We start from the raw sequence: 15076 nt of genomic DNA, 5'->3' as shown, positions 1-15076 counted from the left end.
CTTGCTGCGCCAACCCTATCTAGGCGATGGACTGATTTATGCCTGCCCATGGAGACTTATGGATCCTATTGGATTCCTGAATGCTCTGCGGGATCCTGAACCGGCTGGCACCTTCAATGAGCAGGTGGAGGACTGGAACTCCAGGGTCTCTGATGCCATCAAGGTGATTGCCCCCCCCCCCCCGACATCTTCTGCACCCCCGCCCTAGGCTGGCTCCTTGGTACACCGAGGAGCTACGCCAAATGAAGCGGGGGCTCATCTAGACGAGTGTGGAGGAGATCTTGTGACGAAGCTGCACGACTATCTTATAGGATATTTATGAAAGCCTATGAGATGGCAATGAAGATGGCAAAGAGGGATTACTTTTCATCCTCTCTCGCGTCTGCTAGCTTCCACCCAGCACAATTGTTTTGTATTATTCAGTCTCTTTCCTCATTAACTGAGGGTTCTCAAAACTCTCAGTTGGCTCTTAGCTGTGAGGCATTTATGAGCTTCTTTGTAGATAAAATCACATCACTCCACCATGACCTTCCTGCCACTTTTGCTACAATTAGCGAACTGAAGGTTCCACTGCTGTCTTCAGGTCCTTATTTGGACCAGTTTTCCCTGCTCGCTGAGGCTGATGTTGACAGGGCCCTAGCTGCTGTTAGACCTACTACCTGTCCTCTAGATCCATGCCCCTCCCAGTTAATCAAATGATGCCAGGAGGGGTTGCAATCCCACCTGCTGAATATCATCAACTGCTCCCTTGAGCAAGGAGTTTTTCCTGGTGTGTTGAAGGAGGCAACCCATCTTGAAAAGACCATCTTTAGATCCTAGTGATCTGGCCAATTACTGCCCCGTTTTCAAATATTTCGCTTCTGGGGAAGGTAATTGAGAGAGTGGTGTTGGAGCAGCTTCAGGGCTTCCTGGAGGACACATCGGCACTCGATCCTTTCCAGTCTGGCTTCCATGCTGGGCATGGGATGGAGACCGTCCTTGTCGCCATCACAGACATGTTCCGCATGTGGTTTGACTGGGGCGGATCAGCGCTCCTGGTATTGTTAGATCTTACCACAGCATTTGTTGTGGTCAATCATGACCGTTTGACACACCACCTGGCTGTTTCTGGGGTGGGGGCATTGTTCTTCAGTGGATTGCCTCGTTTTTCTGGGAACAGAGTCAGCAAGTGTGGTGTGGGGATCAAGCTTCCCAGAAGTGCCCACTTCATTGTGGTGTGCCTCAGGGGACATTGCTTTCCCCGCTGTTGTTTAACATCTATATGTGACCCCTTGCTCAGCTAGTGCGGAGTTTTGGGCTGATCTGTCATCAATATGCTGATAACACTCAGCTCATTCTGTTGATGGGGGAGGGGGGGGGTTGACGAATGCATTCAGCCTGCATTCAGGTTGCAGGGTGGACCCGCCCCTTTAAGAGTTAAGCCCTGGCCAGCCCTGATTGGCCAGAGGAAAATATGCAAAGGCTATAAATACTGTCAGCGCTAATGCTGAGAGGTTCTTGAACTTTGGTTCTTCTTTTTGGAGTCTTCGGACTTTGTGGCTCTGACTGAGCTTGAGTGCCCTAGGGTACCTTTTGGTGACAGAGTGAGGAGAATCGGACTAGTTCTCTCACTGCTGTGGTGTAGGAATAGCTGAGGAGGCTATTCAATCACCTACAACCCTGAGTTTGGAGGCGTGTGTCCGCCCTCAGGTATGGTGTTTTGTTTTGTTTTATTTTTGAGGGAAACCTCTGTAACAGTCAATAAGTCTGTCCTCCAGCATAGTGAACAACAGTCTTGGGAGGCCCAGCTCCTGTGGCAAAGAAGCCAAGTTTTGGGAGTGTGGGAGAGGGAGGCTGTTATGCCTGAATCCCACTGGGCGTAGGCTGAGTGTTTTGATTTTTGTGAGGAGAAACAGCGGATTGAAATCTTTTTATTTTTAAGAGAGAGTGTAAAACCTCAACAGTAACATCTTTCGAGAAACATTTTTAAAGTAAAATCTGGAGTGAAGGGACACCTGTGAGTGTCCATTGTGTATGAAGTAAAGTGCCTGAAACCGTTACGCTTAAAACAAAACTACTCTGCAACCGCTAAGCTTTAAGAACCAAACTTCCTCAGAAACCGTTAAGCTTAAGCGAACTTTCTCAGTAACCATCAAGCGTAAAACCTCTCTAGTTTATCTGAGAAGCCTCTGTGTTAAAGCCAGCAAATAAAAGTTTTAAGTTTTGTGTTCATCTTATACAAACCTCTCTAGTCTTTATTATTATTTTTGTCTGTGTGTCTCTGTGTTCCCCAGTCAAGGTGGTGTCTGTTTAGAATCAGTTTTTGTGGGCTTTATTATATTTTGGTGGCAGCAAAAAAAAAGCAGAACATAGAAGCTCCTTCTTCCACAGGCGGCCACTGCCCCTGCAGCTCTACAGTGCTGTTTGGAGACAGTTGCTGGTTGGTTGAAGCAGAGAAGGTTAAAACTTAATCCATCAAAGATGGAGATCCTCTGGCTGGGCCGCAGGGAGGGGATTGGGGATTTTCAGCCACCGGTGTTGGAAGGGGTCTTTTTGGCACCAACCTCTTAGGTTCGCAACCTGGGTGTCCACCTGGATTCATCTCTTTCAGTGGAGACCCAGGTGGCACATATTACCCGGGTTGCCTTTTTCCACCTTCACCAGGCCTGGCAGCTGGCCCCCTACTTTTCCCAGGCCACGGTGATCCATGCAACAGTCACCAAGTTAGACTATTGTAACTCACTCTATGCAGGCATTCCCTTGTGGCTGATCCAGAAATTGAAGCTGCAGCGGCTTGTCTCCTCATGGGTGGCTCTGTTAGAGATCACATCTCCCCTGTGTTGCACTGCCTGCACTGGCTCCTGGTGGAATTCCAGATAGTCTTCAAGGTGTTGCTGTTGACCTTTAAGGCCCTTTGTGACCTGGGGCCCTCATACCTTCGAGACCGTCTTACCCCATATGTCCCGACTCGGCCTCTGTATTCAGAGGCAAACTTACAGGTGGTTTCCCACCCCTCCATGATGTGGCTAGCCTCTACCCAGCCCAGGGCATTTACGTTCCTGGCCCCTGCCTGGTGGAATGCTCTTCTCCCAGCTGTTAAGACCCTGTGGGACCTTGGTGAGTTCTGCAAGGCCTACAAAACTAAGTTGTTCCACAGGGCCTTTGGAGAGGCTGGCCACAGATCATCCACCCTCTATTAATGCCCTCTTGTACCATCTAGCTGTCCCATCTCCAGCAATTTGTTGATCTCTTCCCGGATATCCAGATGCCATCCAAAAATATGGGCGGGCTTCCCAAATTGTGGTGGCAAGTTGAAGTTCTAGAGCAACTGGGAGAATAAAAAACAACAACTCTTTATGTCCTGATGGTGTACACCTGCAAGTTCTTAGGGGATTCAAATGTGAGATGGTTGATTTATTAAGCCAAATATGTAATTTGTCACTAAAATCAGCCACTGTATCAGAAGACTAGAGAGTAGCAAATATGACACTGATTTTTAAAAGGGGATTTAAAGGGGAACCTTTCATCGGGTGAATTATTGCTTTTCTGTCCTTCAAATTACCGTAATTTTGCAGTTATACAACTGTGTTGGATATTTGGCGGTGGGTGAAATTTCACTTCCTGCCTCAGGTACCGTTTTTTTCAGTTACAGCCCTGGGCATGCAGCAGTTCCTAACTTTTTATGTTAATTTGCCTTGGTTTGTGGTAGCAGTGAACTCACACATGGTGAGACTTGAAGAGCCTCACTAACCACATTAGCTAAGTATATGTTACTTTCCAAAGTGAAATACAAGAACAAACACAAGCTGAATTTGCACATTTGTCAAGGCTTCAGAAGATACTGCATGTATTTTCAAGATCTGGAAAATATCTCTGCAGGTTTTAATTTTCATAACTAGAATCCAAGGCATTATACTGAACAAGTAAGTTTAGCTAATTATGACAGGCTTGATAGAAATTAAAATAGTTATATCATTTAATGAAAATATATATTATCTTGTATTTTATGTAATGGATATACTATTATATACCATATGACAAATAATCACATTGAACAGCTGTCACTACTGCTTGCTGTTTCTAAAAACTCCAAATAAATAAATGGATCAAAAAAAGTCAGGGTTTCTAGATCCCAGAGAAGCAGAGCACTTGCAGAGTACTAGAAAATTATGGTAATATTGACAGTGAAATTCTAAGAACTCTTTACTTTGAGTAAGCCTCTCTGTTCAGTGAATAGAGCTGAGTAGGGTTTTTGGTTGGCTTGCTTAGGATGGCACTGTAAACAAAATCTTTGTGGGGGATGTTTACTGAATTGACATTCTTATTAGAATATTTGGACTGGGTACCATAAACGTGTTTGAGAAAAAAAATCTAGGGACCTTCAGCCTAATTTTTGCCCCAGGTATATTGTAGAAACAACAAATGTTATTAGAATGGTTAAACATGTTGCTAATCAGACTTGTTTAAGAATGTTTGATTATGCTTTGACTGCAGCCTTGTCTTGAACTGAATTTAAAAATGTTTCCATTGTGCTTTACAATTTTGCATAAGTAGATAAGGATCTTAAAATCACATAATAGTTTCCTCTTTTTGTAGGGGGTGGGGGCGGGATTCTTTGTTATTCACTAAATAGAAACTATGCTCTAGTCAGGTACTGAGAGAGATGTAGCATCTGAAATTCAAAAAGCACATGGAGCTAGTTGCATGATTTTTTGGGTACTGGCCGCAGATTTCTATAACATAATTGATTGGTTTTTCTTAGGCAGATTCCACATGGGCCAAAAACAGTGGTGTGAAAATGGTGTGAAATGGTTTAAAACTGTGTAAAAGGGTTTACAGTGTTTTCACACCGTTTTCACACCCAGCTATTCCCCATTAACCCTTGAGAATCCTATGAAATGACTTCCGACTGAAGTGACTACTTCTGTTTAATTTGGCAGCTATGCAAAAGTAGCTGTGCAAAATCGCATTCTAGGTAGTATGGGAATCTTCTCTGTATTCCATTAGCATCAGACACAACTAAATATGTTTTATTATATGCAGATTTTTTGGGTTAACTTCAGTTGTTCAAATACCATTGTAAAGTCACTCTAAGAGAGCTGCATTTTGAGCTTACATTTGGACTGTGTGTGTTTAATATTTTAAATCAGTAAACTAAAAATCTAATCATTGTATGTATTGGAAAAAATTAAATTCTTATTTTTATGACCGTCAGTCACAAGCAATTATTCCTGCATGATAAAATGCCCCATATGAATCAAAAAATATATCCAGCCATTTAATACATGCAGATCAGACTTTCCGGGTTGGAGATAAACTTATTCTTGATGCAAGAGGCAGGTATCTGTATTTTATACTGAGTAATCCACACTCATTACATAGAAGTAAATGACATTATGTCTTGATATTCTGAGATGAGACCAATGTATTGTCTAGGTAATCAGTCATAGCAAAACTAAAAAATATATTATTTTTGAAAAGTTTGTGAGGTTTATGATTAATTAGACTTCTATCAATTTATCTCAAAGGCTGCCATTTGTCCTATTTTGCTAACACAGTTCACTTCTATTCCTGGGAGACTCTCTGTAAATTGTCCAAACATTCACTGCCATTGGGATTGTGTACTGTGATCAGAAGGAAGACACAACACCAAAATGAGTCAGGTATGCACTTGAAAGATTAAGCTTACTTACTGGTAGATACTGAATATGCTTACTGCCATGGAGATTTATCACCATCTAAAGACCAGACTACATGATATGGAATATCAATTTCTCCTGAGCACAGCGCAAAGCTCTTGCTCCCTGCTATACCTGGGGATCATTCTCCAGAAAACAAGCCTAGCTGGAACAACTAGTTGATTACAAGAATAGATGGGTCATAACCAGAGCGAGATGCAACTCCTTTCCCTCAGTCTACCTCCAAGGGTGCTTTCTCAATATTCCACACAACAAAAATTCTGCCGGTACTGTCCCTGTACATCGGACTCAATCTTTCATATTTTGCTGTATTGTTCAAAGTATAATAACTTTAGAATTGACTTGTGGGCACTGTTACCAACGTTCAGTGGGCACTGTTACCAACATACGCTATTCTTCGATAAAAGAAAACTGATCAATTCCAATGTAGAAATTTCGGAGGCAGTTGCCATATTTTTAAGGCGTGTTTTACAATGTAACAGTGAGTGATTTTTTAATGTATCTGGAAATGTTTGACATTTTCTGGATTATATGCCTAATAAAGGTTCTGGATTGCATTACTGGTAGATAATGGAAGGAGAAGCAATATTGTTTGCCCAGACATCAATGCAGTAGGTCAAGTAGAGCTGTCCTTAACTACAGGGCCCATTATGTTTCTTCCTCTAGGAACAGAACTAACATACATAAGCCTTTATTGGCATAGTCAGAAAAAAGTTACATGAATCGGGAACAATTGCATGGATACATGATAGATAAAAGGCCCCACGGGAAGCACAACAAATACGTTCTACTGGGAACTGTCAACTATCTCTGCAATTAAATTAGTGATCTCTTCACAAAGACCGGGGTCCGAGTTGTTTAACAATAGAGATAACCTAGTCAGATCAGGCAGCCCAGATTGGAAGAAAAAATGTAGGTTGGTATATTTAGATCTGATGTTATCAAATCTAGTGCAGTGCAAGAGTTGGTGAGTCAGGGTTTCAACTACATTAAGTTTGCAACTGCATAACCTTGCGGATTTATCTAAATTGCTGAACCTACCCTTTAATAGGGCAGAGGGCATAACGTTAAAGCCTTGCAGCAATAGTAAGGGGCTCTCGCTTGCGTTATTGGAGTTCATTAAGGTATGGAGGTAACAGGCCATACGTCTCTGCTCAAATGGAATTAGGAGTTGTGTTGGAGAGCAGGTTCGTTTGGCTGCTAGATGCAAATTTGCAAATTCTAGATCTAAAAGCCAATCTCTCTGAGCCTACTGTACGCTTCTGAATAGGACATTAGGTAGAGTGATTCAATAGGCAGGCCGATGGAAATAATCTTTCTCTCGATTAGAGAAAACCAGGGGTTAGCCTGTGTGTCCTGTAGTGTCAATGAGACAAGGGAGCGTTCGGATGGCAGGTAGTGAAGACAAAATCTAAAGGCTCTAAGCCAAGCTTTATGTTCCAGAGTGTTTTGAACAGAACTCATTCACATACAAATGCCTCCAGTTGTTTTTGTCTGGAGATGTGAAGTCTTTGTTATGGCATCCCCTCATAGATGATGAGGGTTTGTTTAATTTTTTAGTCCTTCCTTAAAACAATAGTCCAATTTTTGTTTGTGTGCAAATTGGCATTTGCCCAACCTGCCGGCATAAGTGCCCTTACACTGGTGGGGAGGGTACAGAAAGGTTGGCTGCAGCACCCAACTCAGAAGCAGGCTTGGGCCTCAGAGCTGTGTTGCCCTAAACCTGGCCACTGGTGCAGCTAGGGGCAGGCCAGGGGTGTTCCTGGTGGGCAAGTTGACCTTAGTCGGCTTCAGCAGGGCTTTCCGCCCAGGAATGCACCTGGTGCAGAAGTCAGACTTTGCCACAATAAAGGCTTTTTAGGTGGCTGGGGTTTTCTTTCTGTTGCTTCTTTCTTTCTGTGCTGCCTGGAAGCCCTCTGGAGGCAGTGTGGAGGCATGACAGCAGCACTGTCCCTGGCCACCAGAGCCCTCTGGATTGGACTATTAGTCTTCTAGTTACCCATAATCAGAATTACAATAGAAATATTCATCCTAGCTGGCCTCAATACAACTTTCTGCATTTGGAAATGTTTCACAGAGGTGGCAAAATTTGTATCCTTCCAATTTTAAACATATAATAAACAAAGACTTGTTGATTCCAATAGAACTGACTCTATAATAATGCCAATGTAAGCGCTGCTCCACAAGTACGGTTTTCCTATATAAACCTGCTAAAATGTGAAATGTTAACTAACTCTATTATCCTTTCAGGAAGAACCTAACACCACATATTATACCTATGACCAAGATTTCTACGAGCACTTTACATCACCATGCAACAAGAACAAAGTCAGAAATTTTGCAAAGCTCTTCTTTCCTTTTGCATACTCGCTGATATGCGTCTTGGGTCTTGTGGGTAATATGTTTGTGGTGATGACATTTTCTTTATATAAGCGATCTGTATCTATGACTGACATATGTCTCTGCAATATCGCTATTGTAGACATACTTTTTGTTCTCACTCTCCCTTTCAGGGCAGTAGAATACGCTCTGGATGACTGGATCTTTGGTGATTTCATATGCAAGCTCACCAGAGGTATATACGCAATTAATTTCAATTGTGGGATGCTACTCTTGGCCTGCATCAGTGTGGACCGATACATTGCCATTGTGCAGGCAACAAAGTTGTTTAAGTTTAGAGCAAGAACTCTAGCATACAGTAGAGTGATCTGTTTGGTCATGTGGGGATCATCAACTTTAATCTCCAGTGCTACTTTCATATTAAGTCAAAGTTACATAATTTCACACGGTGTGTCAAAACATGTTTGTGAGCACAGATCCAGTCCAGAGACGGAAGTAACATTCAAATTGCTTACACTATATCTTCAGCTTTTTTTGGGATTTTTCATCCCACTTCTGGTCATGATTTTTTGCTATACCTTCATTGTTAAAACTTTATTGAAGACTCAGAATTCCAAACGAAACAAGGCCATACATGTTATAGTCTTAATTGTGATTGTTTTTCTGATATGTCAGGTTCCTTATAATGTGGTTCTTATTCTGAATGTATCATCAATGGGTGATCTGGATAAAGACTGTGAAAGTGAAAAGAAAATGGTTTATGCAAAACATTTAACAGAAACTCTAGCCTTTTTCCATTGCTGTATGAACCCTGTACTCTATGCATTTATTGGGGTAAAGTTTAGAAATTACTTTATGAAAATAATAACAGGGTTGTGCTGTATGAGATACAAGCATGGAACCACCCATGGTTCAAGAGGAAGTTCTGATATTGGCCATTCTAGACAAACAAGTGAAATTAATGAATGATTTACTAGAACTACTGTTATGTACAACATGATCAGAGAGTATCATACCACAAATAGAGATTTTGACCATACTCTTATACACCTAGTATGCACTTGCCCATACAAGCTTCTGCCATAATAAATCTGCTAATTGTGAAAATAGCATATCACACTTCAGGCTGTTTCATGCTTTAAAAAAAAGACAAATCCCTGTGTTATTAACAGTAGGACCAGACTCCCAGGTGTGTGTCCTTTCTTTGCACTGACACAGATCCTCTTAATGTTCCCAAAGGGTAAAAGGTCTTTTCCACACACTGCATTTACACCACTTGAAAGGGGGTTTCAGTCCCATCGTTTACCATGAAGTTTGTCTGCACTCCCCTCCTCCAAATGTCGTTTCTTGGCCACCATTATTTTTAAAACTTTTTTTCATGCATGTGCTGCAGCAATGAGTCATAGCATCACTGATTTGTTGAACCACAAAATAGAGTGGGGGAAAGAAAAAGGCAATTAAAATTGAAGAGGAGAGGAGTGAAGCAGTGAGGTGAGGAATGAAAAATGGCAGTGCAGGCACCAAAGGGGAGGTTTGGCAACTGCACAGGGGCATAGAAAATGGCTTGTCGTTTTGGTGGGAAAAAAATATCTCAGTATGATCACACTGTGAGGACAGCCAGCTCTGAAATGTTTCAGCAAAAACATCACTGTAAAAGTATATTTAGAAACAATGGACAAAAAGGTGGCTGGAAATGTTTTCATAATCAAACAGGGTGGGGGGAAGAAATAGTGTGGAACTCCATGGAGAAAATGTTTTGTCCCAGAAACAAATGATTTGTGCAGAAAAGGCCAAAGATTATCATGCTGTACAAATGCAGGTGCCAGTATTTATGCCCTATGATAACTCCACTTCAACTGATTATACCAGGGGTCCTTAATCTTTTTGAACCTGCAGGCATCTTTGGAACACTGACATGCCATAAGTGGGCAAAGCCACAAAATGGCTGCCACAAAAGTCAGATCAGGGCATTCGTGGGGGTGAACATACATTAGTTGGCTTCTACTGATGTTCCAGCCCAGGAACACAGGACCTTTGCATTTATGCCGCACAGGACCTTTGCATTTATGCTGCACAAAAGTGTGGCATAAGCCATTGGCAGTAATGGGACAATTCAGGTGGTGGGAGGGATTTCGAGTTTCCCTCCCTTCTGCATCACACAAAGCCCCTTTGGAGGTGGAACAGCACTGCCTTCACCGCATCACCTCCAGCTGCTGCAGACTCCCCTCTCCTATGAACTGGATTGCATTGCAAAAGATGAAATGCAGAATTAAAAATGCTGAGCTTTTAAAGCAATTTTGCAATTTGCAATAATGTAATTTTGCAATTATAAAGAACATTTTATAATTAAATCTATTTTTTTCTTCATGTAATCTTATGTTCTACAAACATTTATTGCAGAGTTGGGGCAGCAACCAGAAAAATGAAGGCACAAGAGATAATGGACAATTGATAATTACTTAAGGGTGAGGGGAAGGGACTCTGAGTTTTGCTTTATATGCTCATAAACGTTTATCATGAATAGGGGGAAGTCTTACAGAACCTTCTGCTTGAATTAAGCCTGCACATGCGCTGCTTCTGCTGCTGAGATTAAAAGCCCTCATGAACTGATCACCTACATGATTGACTGACAGACTAATTCTAAGTTTTTGTATATATGGAAATGGTTGTTATTTTGTGAACACCAGTTAATAAAAACTATACTAATTTGAGTTTTTGATCTCCTGTGTTTTCAGTACTCCTAGCATTGACTTTGTAAACCTCTTCGGAGAAAAAGCAAGATATCTGGAATACTAAGTAATAGCATTAGCAAGTAAGCACGTGCAATCTCTTCTTGGGAATATATTAAAACAAATGATAGAAAACAACCACTGAAATCTCAGGTTCCTTCTAAATAACCATTGAAATTCTGTCTGTTAAAACATATGCATGTGTGCCCCCTTTTGGAAATGCCACGGTGATGGACTGCACAATAAAATAGAAGTTTAAAAGTGCACGTCAGTCAGTGGAACAAGGTGGTATCACAGCAGAGTGGGGGAAGAACTCCCTAGGAACAGGAAAGAGCCATGACTGGGTAACATGACCTGCATTCTGATAGGTAGAGCGACCACATGACTCAGTATGTCTCTGAGAAGAAAAGTTTTGTGAGCTTTCAGATTTAGACTCCTGTGAGTTAACATCAACTACCTTAACTGTGTATGTTAAATATCTACTCTTAGGGAATTTCAGTCAGGGAGTGAATCTGACTTGAAATATACTGAGGCCCCTTCTGCACATACAGAATAATACACTTTCATTGCACTTGGCAGCTATGCAGAATAGCAAAATCGACTTGCAAACAGTTGTGAAAGTGGATTGAAAGTGCATTATTCTGCATGTGCAGAAGGGGCCTGAGTGTAAGCATGTGCTGAAAGCAGACAATACACGGACAGGAGAACTAGGAGTTTTATTTGTGGTCAAGACTGAAAGTGGAATAGTAATGACGCAAATTTACGCAAATAAATAAACAGGAAGGGAATATATATCCCTAAATCAGTGAAAATGGAAATTATACACTCAGATGATTCCCAGGGTGGCATGTTGGTGCTCTGCTAAAGTTACCGCAGTAAGGAAATTTATGAGAAGAAGGTAGGTAACAGCATCACAACAGTATGTGTATTGTGTGAAAGGGTACCAGCCTGTTAGAGGCCAAAGTTATTGTGAATGCATTAGCCATCTAACATCTAAATTTTATTTATTTATTTATTTATTTATTTATTTATTTATTAGTTTTTTATACCGCCCCATCCCCGAGGGGCTCTGGGTGGTTTACAACATAAGATCTAGCACCCTATTTAATGAGGAGCAAACAATAGGAACAGTTTACATGGCTCCAACAATTTAGATTACTAAAATAAGTAATAAAATCCCATTTAAAACAACAGTCATACAATAAAAGGCGCCCAATAAACCTAATATCAAATGAACAATCTTAAAAAACCTCTCATAACACCTAAGCAACTGAAGAAACTTATAAAGCTTGAATGAAGAACTGTGCCTTAGCAAAATATTGACATTTGTATATATAGTTATCTCTTGCCTGATTACCATCCATTTGAAATATATCCGGATCCCATCTAATTTGTTCGATAAATTTTACTTTTTGTTTGACGGACTTGCCTCAGTACAGTACTCTGATGCCTTGAAAAGGGGAATTTGCCGTAGGAGAAAGTCTCCCTTCACCTGGCAGAGTGGGACAGAATGTTTGGGAATATTTTTTAATTATATATAACATTAAAATAATAACTGTTGAGTATGTTGTTTATTTACATGATCACCACACCAGATCTGCTATCCAATCCGCTTGTGAACAAACAAGGAGTAATTTTGCCATACTTTTACGCAAAAAAATACACTGTATTGGTGCTTAGACATAATACAGTCAGTGGTGTGGTGATTAGAGTGCCTGACTGGAATCTGGGAGACCCAGGTTCAAATTCCCACTCTGCCATGGAAGTTTGGGCCAATCACACACTCTCAATCTAACCTACTTCACAGGGTTCTTATTTATTTATTTATTTATTTATTTATTTATTTATTTATTTATTTATTGTTAAATTTATATACCGCCCTTCCCCAAGGAAGACAAAGATATGAAGATAAACTGGAGATGGATGTAAGTCATTTTAGGTCATCATATGGGAGAAGGCAGAGTATTTATAAATTTTTAAATAAACAATCAATCCAACACATACTCTGGGATAGACTGGCTATTTATTTTACCAGGCAAAAACCTGAACAGCTGCATTGACAAGGTTGCCTGTTCTATAGGACCCTGCTATCTTCAGTGGGATGGAAAGGAAGGAAAATGGAATGACAGTCCTTCGCTTTGTGCTGATCCAGGTATGAGCATGATCAGAAAGGAGGAGCATAGACACCTGGCTCTACTATGTTGATCCAGGTATATACAGCCATGAAGATGCTTCCACACTGCAATGATCAACTTTGCTCCACCAGCCCATGCAGACCCAATGCAATTGGGGAGAAGAATGGGGCTTGGTGGAATACAACTTCACCCTGCCAGACTGCATGGTGTGGTCCATCAGGAGGAACATGACAATTTCCAGGTTCATGGTGTAGAAATGTGGGTCTGGTGCAACCAGGGAGGAGGAATATGCACACACTAGTGCTCAATTTTGCTCTGCTTGGTTGGGCACAGTGTAATTAGCAAGGAAGAGAACAGCAACTCCCAGTTGGTAAGGAGGAGCCCCAGCATGGTGGTACTTGGCTTCATCCAGTGACAGTATGGGAACAGTATGGCTCTTAAGGAATGCAGATGTTCTGCATGCTTATTCTGGTGTGGAGCCACCAAGGACAACACACACAGCAGCACTCAGCTTTGGCCCACCAGCATGAGTACATTATGGTCAGCAAGGAAGAGCAAAAAAAAGTGCCCAGACTTCTCCCTATGATGACCCAGGTGGAAAGCAGCCAGGGAGGGAAAGAAACTGACTGTACTGGGCCATAGGTAGCTAGGGAAGACGGGCATGACATCTGGCCTGAGCACTGAGTGACTGATAAGAAGCATGGTAGTGCCCAGATTTTTCCTGTACTGGCCCAGACACCACGTGAAGGGCACAAGGACATGAACTCCCAGCTTGCTTTTTTACCTGAGTACAGCTGGCAAGGAGAAATAAGTCGGTGATTACTTTGCCCTGTGCCACCTGAGGTGCAGTTGCTTTTTATACCCTGCTTTTCTCAGCTGCAAGGAGTCTCAAAGCAGCTTACAATGACCTTCCCTTCCCCTCCCCAGTATGAAGTAGATAAGGCTGAGAGTTGAGAGAACTTGACTAGCCCAAGGTCACCCAGCAGGCTTCATGTGTGGAAGTGGGAAAAACAAATGTGGTTCTACAGAGTAGAGTCTGCCACTCATGTGCAAGAGTGGGGAATCAAATCCAGTTCACCAGATTAGAGACTGCCACTCTTAATCGCGACACCACGCTGGCTTTCCAATGGACAGCAGTGCCATTTCAGTTTGTTAGTCTGGGCACTGCCCCTCCCCACTGGCTGCTCCAGACAATCAGGCAAAGCAGGGCTCCTCTTAACCACTCTTCCCTCAGCGACAGGCTGTTGCAAGGGCAACCCTTCAGTTCACTGAGATTTCACCCAGTAAATTAATTTGGCCAGTCCACCCCTGCCTTAGCTCGCTACTTTGACTTATGCCGAGTCTTCAAAATTGCTGCTAATCGATCACACGCTGTGAAGCGGTTCCTAATTCCTTTGTGGTTGCTGTTAGAACGATTCTGCTGCTACCAAAGTCCGGTTAGTTGCTGCTGCTGGAGGACTCTGACTCTTCATAAAGGCAGCGGCTTATACCAACCCACCCACTCTCCTCCACCCGCCTCCATCGCATTCCCGCCCTGCCGCCGCGCTCCGAAATGGAGGGGAGGGGGTAGATTTCGGAGCCCGCGCCATTTCTGCTCCAGCGCCTGCAGCTCATTCAGGGAACAGAAAACAGATCAGACAGACCTGGAGGGGCCTTTGCGCCAGGAGACGGCTCCGTCCTCCGCTCCAAATCCGGCCGGGAAAGCCTTCGACAACACATCGCTCCGCCTTTCTTTGCTTGAATTTCGGCGCGGAGGAAGGAGCCGTCTCCTTACGGGGGCGGAGCGGTTGGTGGAATATTAGCCATTAGAACACCGCTGCGATCTCACTGTTGTTGATGCTTGGCAGCACGCTTGGGGAGTTTATTTGTTGAAATTATCTTCTGAAGCTAAGAGGAGGCCCCAAATATAATTTTATTTACTTGTTTATTTACTTATCTATGTGTTCTGCCCCTTTTCCTATGACAACATGCCTGGAGGTGGGTCTTCCAACTGTCACTTCGACCGGGTGAAAACGGCATCCAGGAACCTCATGGCTTTGTAGGGATTTGAACTAGAGCTCTGCATACTCAGATCCAGAGCTCTTCTTTCTGCCTTGCTCTGGGCTCTGCTTTAATCCGCGGAAGAGAGTATGGTTTTCTGCTTATGAACTCATTAGTAATAACTACAGTTTGTTTACAATATGGTATTTCAAAA

The 15076-nt window shown here is 42.4% G+C and overlaps 2 protein-coding genes across 3 annotated transcripts in view; both read left to right on the top strand.

Moving 5' to 3' along the window:
- The first annotated feature begins 6804 nt into the window (after positions 1-6804).
- On the top strand, positions 6805-10674 carry CCR6 (C-C motif chemokine receptor 6). Its single transcript, XM_048505252.1, has 2 exons — positions 6805-6810; positions 7929-10674. Exons 1-2 carry the CDS (start codon positions 6805-6807, stop codon positions 8985-8987), a joined length of 1065 nt encoding a protein of 354 aa, XP_048361209.1. The 3' UTR covers positions 8988-10674.
- Positions 10675-14550: 3876 nt separating this feature from the next.
- Positions 14551-15076, top strand: part of LOC125427884 — a 34318-nt gene continuing 33792 nt past the window's right edge. Inside the window, exon 1 of one of the 2 annotated variants that reach the window (XM_048487449.1) lies at positions 14551-14859. The gene's annotated coding sequence lies outside the window, so the exon portion shown is untranslated. The other variant, XM_048487457.1, reaches the window with a different exon arrangement.

Source organism: Sphaerodactylus townsendi, linkage group LG01, assembly GCF_021028975.2.
Source record: "Sphaerodactylus townsendi isolate TG3544 linkage group LG01, MPM_Stown_v2.3, whole genome shotgun sequence".
Taxonomy (NCBI): domain Eukaryota; kingdom Metazoa; phylum Chordata; class Lepidosauria; order Squamata; family Sphaerodactylidae; genus Sphaerodactylus; species Sphaerodactylus townsendi.
The sequence above is the reverse complement of the archived record's forward strand: the minus strand, read 5'-3'. Positions and strand labels throughout refer to the sequence as shown.